At 27.8% G+C, this 11,754-nt stretch overlaps 1 protein-coding gene across 2 annotated transcripts in view; it reads right to left on the bottom strand.

The window, feature by feature from the left end:
• Nucleotides 1–63: 63 nt before the first annotated feature.
• The window catches only part of LOC126906177 (brain-specific angiogenesis inhibitor 1-associated protein 2-like protein 1), a 72,873-nt gene continuing 61,182 nt past the window's right edge, over nucleotides 64–11,754 (bottom strand). The window contains exons 4-15 of one of the 2 annotated variants that reach the window (XM_050686518.1): nucleotides 9,908–9,969; nucleotides 7,669–7,740; nucleotides 7,167–7,304; nucleotides 6,411–6,476; nucleotides 6,141–6,332; nucleotides 5,854–6,073; nucleotides 5,416–5,586; nucleotides 5,233–5,338; nucleotides 4,880–5,039; nucleotides 4,382–4,704; nucleotides 2,911–3,802; nucleotides 64–1,697 (exon numbers count right to left, since the gene is read on the bottom strand). In XM_050686518.1, coding sequence (XP_050542475.1) covers nucleotides 1,653–1,697; nucleotides 2,911–3,802; nucleotides 4,382–4,704; nucleotides 4,880–5,039; nucleotides 5,233–5,338; nucleotides 5,416–5,586; nucleotides 5,854–6,073; nucleotides 6,141–6,332; nucleotides 6,411–6,476; nucleotides 7,167–7,304; nucleotides 7,669–7,740; nucleotides 9,908–9,969 — 2,447 coding nt within the window. In that variant the 3' untranslated portion in view covers nucleotides 64–1,652. Of the gene's footprint in view, nucleotides 1,698–2,846; nucleotides 3,803–4,381; nucleotides 4,705–4,879; nucleotides 5,040–5,232; nucleotides 5,339–5,415; nucleotides 5,587–5,853; nucleotides 6,074–6,140; nucleotides 6,333–6,410; nucleotides 6,477–7,166; nucleotides 7,305–7,668; nucleotides 7,741–9,907; nucleotides 9,970–11,754 lie in introns of both variants that reach the window. The other variant, XM_050686517.1, reaches the window with a different exon arrangement.

The raw sequence follows: 11,754 nt of genomic DNA, 5'->3' as shown, positions 1-11,754 counted from the left end.
GATAAAAAATGATTTGTTATCTATTTTGTAAGGAATATTTACATGAAAAATTCTTCCTAAATATTGTAATTAAAATTTTTTAGTTGTACATATTTTTTTTGTTCTTAATGTTATTACAATTATGAATAAATATTGTAAATAAAAACTCAAATTTTTCAATAAGAACTCTAATTATATTTTTTAAACAAAATATTTATTAATACTTTATAAAATGTATAACATTTTTACAAAAAAATAATAATGATAAAAGTAATAAAACAATTCAATTTAAAGGCCAAATTTTAATAAAAGAATAACAAATGATTATTATTTTTTTTTTTTTCTAATGTTGGATAACAGAAAATTTATTTTAATCCCTTTTTTCTGACCTATAATTGAGAGTAAATATATCCCAAATACCTTAAATTTGTTTAAAGTACATATTACTAATTTAACATATAAAAAACATATATTAGTATAAGTAAAGCAATATTTTCATAGAATAATAGCATAAATATAATAAGTGCTAAAATATTTTGCAAAATTAATTATAATATGCTTGAATGAAATAGAGTATGTAGTAAAAATAAAAAATAATAATGAAATAAAATAAAATATGTAATAATTATGAATTTCGGTTATCTGATAAAAATAAATACCACTATATTCACATACATATTTTTAATGTTAATAACTTGTCTACTAAGAATTTCCAAATGAATGGATAATTTTTACAATAGCTATAAATAATATTAAAGTAATATGATATGTTAGGAGATTTTAATGTTGTTCCAAAAGAAAAATTTGATAGTTTACTGTTTTGTATTTTGACGATCTGTTAAAAAAATTATATAAAGTATTTTTAACTATTATTTATTATAAAAAAAAGAAAATAATTTACAATTTCTCATACTATATCTCTTAATCTGAATCAGCTATATATAATATAATTGAAACATTTTTATTTTAGATGAATATTAAACGATTTTATTATTACAAATGATTTCTACTAAATAAAATTCAGATAATCTATATTTTATTGGACGGACTCTATGTTAATTGTAATAATAAAATAAGTGGTGCTTGGTAGGGCGCAGTGAATACATCAATTGTTAACATACAACTAGTGCTGATTTTGAAACAAGAACAAACAACAGAAGCACAAATACTATGCCCCAAAAACAGACACTATAAGAAAATTATTGTACTTAATTATCCTTTGTATACGCTAGTCTAATGTGTGAACTGACTGATATTAACCATCTTCAATTCTAGAAATTGATTTCTAGCAAGATAATAAATTTTAAGTTTTATAAAAAAAATAATTTGTTAAAATATTAATAGATTTTATAAAAACTCGATTCGAAAAAGTAATATTACAAATAAGATATTAAAAATATTTTGAAACATTAAAAATTGTTTAAAGAAATATTGTTCAATAGCCCTAACAAAAATATTTTGCTTAGTTTATTTACACTACAATTGAGCAAAATTCGGCTGTGTATAATTCTATACGTTGTATATTATTTTTTTACAACATTATTTAATGTTACCTATGTATATAATTACATAATTATTTATACTAAAATTATTTTTAATTTTATGTTTGTTTATTTACACTATTTGATAGTTATAATAATAAATTTTAAATTATCTTTGGAGCTGATCGATCATTAGTGCTTGTTTTCCGTAATTTGATTGTTGCAAACACATTTGATCTGTAAATATTAAAGAAATATAAAAATTTCTTATTTTATAAATAAAATAATTTTAATAGTAGCTATGGAAAATAAAAATATGATAGGATAAAGTATACTAATTCATATTGTTTTTTAAAAGATTGTATTGTAGATACTGTAATAATGAAAAACATTTTTCTTATTACTCTCTTTCATTAATATATTTTGGGCGCGCTACTATAGTTGTGTAAAGAAATTAGTCTCGTAAATAAAAATAGCAATGAATACTAAAATAAAAATATGTATTATGTATTCTATTCTCATTTTGTGTTTGTAAATGAGAAAAAACAAATACCAATTTAAAGTAAAATTTCAATAGAGTTTTTCTTTTTTAATTTTTTAAACTTGAGATTTAGAAAATAACAAACTTAAAATAACTTTTTCTTCTTCTTCTTTTTCTTCGCCTTAATTCCAACTACTTGGAGTCGGCCACCCTTGTCCTAAACTTCCACTTGACACAATCTACCACATCATCTACAATTATATCAGCTGTCCTCATATCGCATTCAATAACATACCTCCATCTCTTTTTTGTTCTCCCTCTACCTCTTCTTCCTTCAACATTCATTTCTATAACTGTTCTTACATCTTCCGATTCTTCTCTCCTCATAATATGACCAAACCATCTAAGTCTATGTTGTCTCATCTTATCCACGATTGACGCTAAACCCGTACTCCCTCTTATATGCTTATTCCTTATCCTATGTTCCCTAGTCATTTCACTCATCTATCTAAGCATTCTTATCTCTGCTTCACTCATTCTCTACTGTACTTTATTGTTAACTGCCCAACACTTTGAACCATACATCATAGTTTGTCTCATTACAGTATTGTAGAATTTACCTTTCAGCCTCATTGGAATTATTTTATCGCATAAGACACCAGATACTTCTCTCCACTTCAACCACCCGCACTTAATCCTCGTCAATACCACAGCTCTTTTGCACAACTGATCCTAAATACTTAAAACTTTCCACCTCTCAAACAAACTTAAAATAACAAATTAAAAATCATTTTTAAATTTGAAATTTAAACATTGAGACAATAATCTTTAATTTTTATTCGGGAGTTGATTTTAAACAAATATAGTCACCATATATTCCAATACATTTAGCACTAATATCATACCTCTTTAAACAATTCACTTTTTGCGCTTTTCTCCCCAAGAATCATACCAACCGTCTGTGCTGACCTTAGAGTTATTATTGTTGTTGATATATTTGAATGTTTGTAATTTAGAACTTTCAAATCTAACATCTACATCTGATTCTTTGAATACGTCATCAGCTGGAGGGTGTATTGGTACTTTATTAGTAATATGCTGTGATTGCTGTTTTATCAATCTAGTCCTCGGAAGAAGACTTTGTGGAGCCGGTGGTGAATTTTTCAAGTGGTCATCAACCACAATGCATGACTCAGAATCTTCAGCTTCGCTAGATGACCCATTTTCATCATCATCGGAAGCACTACGACGATGATTGTTACTTCCACCGAATCTTTGCTGAAGACGTTGATGATGACCATGTCTCTGGATATTTCCGCCAATATGCGATCTTTTTTGAATAGTTGATGAGCCATTGATTATAGTCTGATTATCATCATCGTCATTGGCGAACCCATTGCTACTACCTATGTCTATCTCTCTGGTAAAAGCAAATTTCTTGTTGGTCATTGGAGTTCCTCCTCCATTTTTGTGCTGCTGTTGTCGTTGTTCGTTAATGTCAGTAGAATTCAAATCCACCAAAGATCTATGTTTCCACATAGACATTCCCATTAATACATCATCACTTGACTTTTTAAACTTCCACATCGACTTTGATCGTTTTACTTTTTTATCTTGAAAAATTCCGTTCTCTATTGAATTTTTTCGTTCATTAGACATTGATCGATTTGGATAACCATTTTCAAATGCAGACAAATGTCCTACACTGGAGCTCTGACGCATAGAAGGACCAGTGTTTCGCCGAGAATTTGTATTCATACCCCCATTATTATATGAAGACTTCAATGTTCCTTCCATGGATACGTTAGATTTCATCGACTCGGCTGATTTTATTTTTTTATCTTTTATCATTTCTTTTGGTCTGAGTAAAAAGAAAATATTGAATAATGTCGGTATTAATATTAATGAACCAATAACATGATTTTCACATCCCATCACCTTATTACATGTAGATAGGCATTACAAAAAATATCCAACACCAGTTTATAACACTCCAATTTACAATATAATACGCCAATATTAACATCAATTTTAAATTGATCACAAACATATTTTCATTCTGTATATAGTGTTATATCTTTAACTTTTTACACATACATACTATTTTGCTGAATATATCTTTCGTTAACCAATAATGTTAAAATGTGTAAAAAATTTCTGTAGATTATAAATAAAAAATTTAATTGTGAATTCCAAATTCAGCAAGCAATTAAATATTAAGCATACATTCTCATTATAGCGAAAAAATTATAAAAGCAAAGGAAAAATTACATAGAAATTAGCATAGTGTATGATGTTAAATTTTTATAAATAGTTCTAATAATTTTTTTTATATGGAAAACAATTTTAATTCATCACCATATAAAGTATATATATATAATTTTTTAATAATGAGCTTAGGATATATTTAAATGCATAAATTAATTTTCATGTTTTCTACCTAGAATTTTCATCGTCTGAATAGTCAATCTCAGGTGCTGGCGGTGGATCATTACTGAAGCCACTGTCATTACTGCTGTGTAAACTGGCATTGCCATGCACGCCAGTGACTGTACCTCCATGAATGCTTAAGCGTTTATCGTTAATACTGTGACCAATTTTTCCCGGCGGCGGTGGTAAATTTTGAGGTGGTGGAGGGGGAAAGAATGCAGTGGGGGGTGGGACATGTCCATTATACTGACGCGGTGCCATTGGTGCTGGTATGGAAGGTGGAGAACTTAGATTTCCATATCCATTTGATCTTCCGTCTCCTCTTGGACGGGTCTAAAATTAAAAATTGTTGCATTTTAAATCAATTATTAGTTGTAATGCATGCATGTGTATAAAAATATTTAAATGAAGAAGAGCGTATTAAAAAGCAGATAATGCTATTTTAAAACCCATACTTTTTACAGGTAAAATTTATTATAGTGAAGTTGTTTGTTGGTGAGCTACATACCGGATACATATTTCGATGAGGTAATGAATCGCCAAATCTTGTTAAAGTCGCTGATTGAAAACGATTCTGTTTACTAACTGTGACAGAATCGCTTCTGTTATGAGTTGATATGATTGATTGTCCTATAGAATCCTTTCTTCTGTAAGATGATGGTGAATCCCTACAAAATGAAAATACAAATTAATGATAAAGCTCAATGTAGTTTATAAGAAATAAGAATATATTTTATTAAATAATTTTCATCTAAATTTTAGCAATATTTTAAAATCTATATCAATAAATATAACTGAACTATATTCATATAAAATCAAAATTAAAACTTTCATAATACAGTATTTTAATAATTTACATACGAAAATACAGAATCATCTAAGACTGGTTCGGTGTAAGCTAATGGGAACCAACCGCTACATTGCGTACGTAAATTTTCTCCATATTGCCATCCTTTATTTCGTTCGCCTAATTCACATTAAGTAAAAATATTTAAGTTGTATTAAATGGATTGACGACTACTATTCTAGAAATTTTTTAATAACCTGTAACTGCGATTGTGTCCCCTTCATGAAAACTTAATTGATTTTCACCACTTGACAAGTATGCATAGATGGCCTGGACAAGATTTGGTCCCTGTGATTCCCATCCGTTATCCACTATTGCCATTGACTTTGGTCTAGATCCATTATTTTTTGGACTCGAATCATTTTCAACTAAAAATTCAATTACATCTCATAAGTTATACAAAAACTATTATAAATATTTATTCTAATAAATCATATCAAACATTGTGTTAATTTATCGCGTAAAAATGTATTAAAGATTATTTAATTAACCTATTTTCTTTACTATTTTTTAACCGTAAAAAAATTAACTTTTGACCACACTCCAGAAAATCACCAACAAATAAAGAACACTAAAATTAAATTAATCATTCTGGCAAATAGAGAGTTAAGCTAAGTAATTTAATAAAGAATAACCTCTATTCAAGGATTGTGAAGAAGCGTTCAAATTGAAGTCTGATTTTGCTCTAGACAGTGGATAATTCAAAACTGGACTTGAAATATCCATCATAGCACGGACATCTAAACAAGATGCATCCATAGACTTTGTTTTTCTTAGCTGTGATGATAAAGAAATTCTGTCATCGTCAATTCTCGGAGAATTAACATTGTCGTCGTCCAACCAAAAACTTACTTGCTACAATTCGCAAGCAATATTTAGTAAAATTATTAATACAAATAAATAAATTAATACTTTTACTTACTCTAAGTTTAGCTGCAAACATGGATTCAACTGCTTCTGGAAGTCTCTCTCTCGATTTTGCCACATCTAACCAATCGTTTAAATGTTCATCATACATGGTTTGGCTGTTTGTATGATAAGCTAAATAATGTTTTACCAATGAACACTGACGTTCTAAAACAAAGCCATATCTTCGTCTTTCTTGTGTCATCGCCTAAAATCAGTATAAAATGGCAATTAGTAATTAATAAATGTTGTAAATAGCATAAACAGTTGATATATTGAAAATTACATTTTTTAGGCTCTGTTCACAAAAGTTATCCAATTTTGATTTCTCCTCTTCAAGAACTTGCATAGTCTAAAAAATATATATTGATTTAATTAATTATATTTTTTAGTCTGTGTAATGCAAATCTAGTATATGTGTCACATAGGTTGCAAAAATAAAAATGTACTTTATTTTATTTATGCAAATTGTAAAAAGAACACAAAAATCGTTTCTCACGTTTCAGCCTAGTGATGTTATTACTAAAAAAGAGTAGCCCTTTATTTTTATACATGAAACAATGACTGTCTTCAATGGGCTAACAGTAATTTTTATCCCTTGACACATTTGGGCTTTATAGTGCCAAACAAATAAAAAACTCAACAATAAACCATTTGAATAATCATAGTTGATTCCACCAATGCGTCTGGGTTAGCAGTTTTATGAATTCTAAATGTAAATTAAAAACCAACTTGCTCCCTCGAAGTTTGCAAGTCTATATGACACTCAGAGCACTCATTTCATTGTATTTATCGCCATTATTGTTCCAAACCGTTTGGTTAAGCAAGCGATGTTGTTCTCTTATATAGGTATATATATATATATATATCGTTTTAGTAATATTTACCCACAAATAATTTATTTTTTAACGAGTGGAACGAAATAAAAGTGAATATATAAAATTCAGTGATGAATATTTAAGTTAATAGGTAGTTTTCAAAGAATAAAATGTTATATATGAACGAAGGATATGTTTAATAGAGAAACACAAATAAAACTTACTTTTATTTCTTTTTCCATTGCTAAACCAGCTTTTGGACCAACCTTATACTTTTTGCGACATTTTTTCATGGCCGAAGCTGCTTTACTATAACTTTCGGACCTTTGTTTATGTTGCTGTAGAAAACGCTTTTGTTCTGACTGAAAAATTTAATTAAATCGTTTTATGACATTTTGTTGTAATATATTTATCAGATCAGGATTTAAATCGGTACTCAGGGGTTAATCAAGGCACACCGGTAAAGCATTGACCAAAAGGGTTAGAAATATTATTTATAGGACATTTTATTCCAATGCCCGCGGTAATAATAAAGTCATTCATAACAATGCAGTAATATGAATTTGGTAGTTTTTAAAATATTAGATCAGTGAACTTTTCTATTTTGCATAAATGAAGATTTGCTTTAATACAATTGTCCATTTGTTAAAAATAAAAAAGTGTTATTTTGAAAAGATGAAGTAAGTATTAAAAACTTGTGAATAAATTAGTTTTGTATTTTTTTACCTGGACTACTTTTGTATCCTTTTCCAGATTTGTCTCTAACGGCACCAATAAATCCACATAAAAAGCTTTCAACTAATAAAACATAAATGTCAAATTTTTTTAAGAGATTCAATATATATATTGTTTAAATATAAAATTTAATTGTTTATTTTTAATTGCTTAAAAACATATATTTTTTGAACATATTTATATATAGTAATATTTATATAAGTCTTTATTTGGCCTCAAGTTGTTAATTTGATGATTAACATTTTCGTTTCACATTTTTTGAAAAAATAAAAACATATTTTTAGTTACCTGAATAAATTTATTGTCAACTATAATTAATGTTAAATTAATATCCAGCTTTAAAATTTCTAAATGTTATCTTAACGGTACCATAATATTGCAGTGATTTTTCGGAAGGGTTATTACGATTATCGTGGTATAGATCAAATAAGACGTTCAAAAGGGGAAAAGCTAATAACGAATGTCATACGAGGCTGAAAATATAAATATAGTGATGGCTTAGCGATGGACTGAGTATAACCATATTAATTTAAGTATGACGATTCTCGAGTCTTTTTCTCACAGAAATTGAGAGAAGTAGAAAAAAACTTTTTTCCAATCCAATCGTAACTCTCAATCTGTTACCGGGAATGTGTTTTCCTCATTTTAAAGCTTAAGATTTTCCCACTATTATCCCACTATAATCTTTAATAAATTTGTTATATATGTCTTCTTGTAAATCTTCTCCACAAAATAACCGTTATAATGGTAATAATAATAAACGTGCACCGCATTGTTTATAAAGTCTTCAAAACAATTTATTATTTTTTATTGTTCAATAATACATAGATAACCAATGTTCTTCAAAAGTGACATTAAAACAAAAACTCATCAAAAAATAATCTATAAAGTATAGCTCAAAGTTTGTTCATGCAATATAAGTTTGAAGCAGACAATTTTTGTCTACAACTCTAATTCGACTTATCATAATGAATTTTTAGTACAGACGAAGAAAACAACTAATTACAGTATACACATAAAAAATATACCTCGATCAAATGTCCTACTACTTTTCAAAGAAATAGGCGTGAACTTCTAAACGAATTTTGATGTGTACAGGACTTAAAGATTGGAAAAGTTACACGAATGAGTTTGCAATATGATGTATAGATATGGTCCCGTATGTTCTCACAAATCGTATAACTTTTGACACAGTGACTATTTTGCAGTACTTTTTTAAAAAATAACGTTTATTTTTTAGGATTACAATAATAATATAAATTGTAATACTTTTAAAAATGTATTTAAAAAGTACAAATTTTAAAAATTTAAGAAAACTGTTGAAATTTAAGATAACCATTTTATTGTAAAGATTTTAAGGGAAAATTTAGTATCGAAATTTCTTATCAATATATTTCTAATAAAATTTGTAAATTATTTTAAAGTTTGTGAACATTTGAATTCTTACACATATTTTACATATTCATTACACGATATTAAACGTTGGTATTTGTTTTTAAGAAAATATAGAAGATACAATTTGTCGACAACACTAGATACTCGTTATAAACATATTTGTTTCCATGAAAATTATCATGACTTTAAATTAAAAAAAAAACCCATCACAATCGGGTTTCGGTATAGTTTAAATCGGTCAAGTGTAGATGATATTTGACATAATCTAATTTTCTTATTAATAACACGTTTAATGATTATTAAGTATAAAAAATGAATAAATATTTATTATAGTAATTAAATTTAAAATGAAATTGATATTCAATAACTTATTACTGTAGTTTTAACGGGAAAATTATAAAAAATTATAAAATAGTTCTATATTTCGTCACCTCTATGACAAATGTGTAATATCAATATTGTAAGTATGGATTTATAAAAAAAAAATTAACTTTCGTAATTCGATTATTCTATAGTTCTTTAGTTAATTATCACTTTAGTTATATTTAAAAAAAAAATTGTTTTGATTTTATTACCTTTCAAAAAATTATACAGTTTTAAGTAAAATTAGTTTAAAAACTGTTGAAAATCACCGATTTTCAAATTGGTAATTTTTCAGATGATTTCCTTTTAAGGAGAACGAGGGAAAATTGTTCAATATTTAAGAATAATAACTTCAACTAGATACGTTTTTTAAATATGTTTACGTATTGTTGAATCGGCCCAGTAAGAGCTGAGAAAAAGTTGTAATAGACACAAAATAATAAACATGTCATTAAATTTTATAATTACTTACAATATTCAACTGTTGAGACTGAATTTCTTTGTAGACTTCAACTATTTGCGTGAGAGCTGATCCTGAAAAAAAAAAATTAAAAAATTAAATAATGAATTCTATATTGGTAAAATTAAAATAATCTTTCATGTAAAATTTTTGTTTTTGACGATTTAGTGAAAACAAATATATTCAGCTATTTATAAAACCAGAGCACAATAATATAATTTGTGAACACTTAATTTGAGCTCGAAAAATGTAACGTGCATTTTTTCCAACCAATTGTTTCAATTATATATAATTATTTATACTGATGTTAATGTTAATGGAAAATAAAACTAAAGAAATAGTTAATATGCATTAACACTACAAGTTTCCTGAGTACATTCGTTATTTAAAACGGATTAAGTTCTATTAGGAAAACGTTTCGATCGGAAGTAGAAAATGTGATTATTTTTTATACAGTAAAAGCCAATTATTTATTATTACATGTTATAGTATATATAATGTTCAGTAAGTAAGGAAACGGGTTTCTATTGTTCACATTGTAACAATTAATGCGTGTCCTGACTTTTTTAAAACCCTGTATAGTTACGATTAATCCAAAGAAAAGTTATTAATTTTATATAATAACTAATAAAAAATTTGCATAAAAAAAGAAATCAGAATGTTGGATTTTAATTTTATTATAATTTTAGAACATAACTTTTACATTATTTATCGAGTTTATGAATTTTTCACTTGTATTATGTCATATTATTAATCTCCAAAACAACACCAAGTAAGATTTATCGAATAAAATAAAATATTTTGTTGGACGTATTTTTTAAGAAGTGACAAGACAGATTTCACTATACTCGCTGTTTTACCGTTAAATAATAGTGCATATAAATATATAATAAATCATTAAGCGCGCGTTTCTTGATTTGTTAATAAAATTTTAAACTGCGCCATTTATATATAAACATACTGAAAATTAGAATCTTGTCAATATTTAAATTATAGAAATCGCATAAACATACAAACACTACGATAATAGTGTTCGCTTCTAATTAGATAACTATGTACGCCTTTATCGGGACTACTGTAGAATTCAGCTCGAACACCGTGCGAACATAACTATTACAAATGAACTTCTCCGGGTAAAAAATAAAATCACGACATTTACAGTTTATTTTAGTTTTCCATATGTTTGATAATCGATGTGAAGTATTAAAGTTTGAAGTAAATCTATTTAGGAGCGACAGTAGATTGCGCTACCAGCACTTATTTTATATTAACCGAAAATCTGTTGCTAAGGTTTATTTCGTCGTTGTTACACTGTGTTTTTCGGTTAAAAAAATGTGTTTGGATCGTCTCGATTTTGTCCTCAATGTTAGTGCGCTTAAATGTGTTTATCTGCCCCAAAAGGATTCACGCACACGAACGACGATTGAAAATACAGGTCAGACAAATGTCCGCCCGGCAGTCGGGCGAATAAAGTGATTTGTCCGATTTAAACGGACAACATAACTCAAACCGAACAGACCACAACAGACACCTCGTCCAAGCATTTGTTGGCACGTCGTTCTCTCTCCCGCGCACTTTGCCCTAATGAAACTAGTAGTGTAACGTCACAAAATGCGTTTACAAGTTATTGTTATCATTTCACTCTGACCGCGGCCTCCGCATTAGCACTGAGATTCAAATCGTTCAGCTGATGACCCGCACACGGTATTCGACGTGGTCCATTCGTCTTTCCAGTGCCATTTTTGGCAGACGTCCCTCGAATCCAGTGGCCTTATAACTTCCGAGTTATGTTGAAACTACAGTTTACACCCTACACTGAAACGTAAGCAAAACGTACAATCGAGAAACGTAACGTGACG

Source organism: Daktulosphaira vitifoliae, unplaced genomic scaffold (assembly GCF_025091365.1).
Source record: "Daktulosphaira vitifoliae isolate Bord-2020 unplaced genomic scaffold, ASM2509136v1 Scaffold_4, whole genome shotgun sequence".
Taxonomy (NCBI): Eukaryota; Metazoa; Arthropoda; class Insecta; order Hemiptera; family Phylloxeridae; genus Daktulosphaira; species Daktulosphaira vitifoliae.
This window is presented reverse-complemented; position numbering and strand designations above follow the sequence as displayed.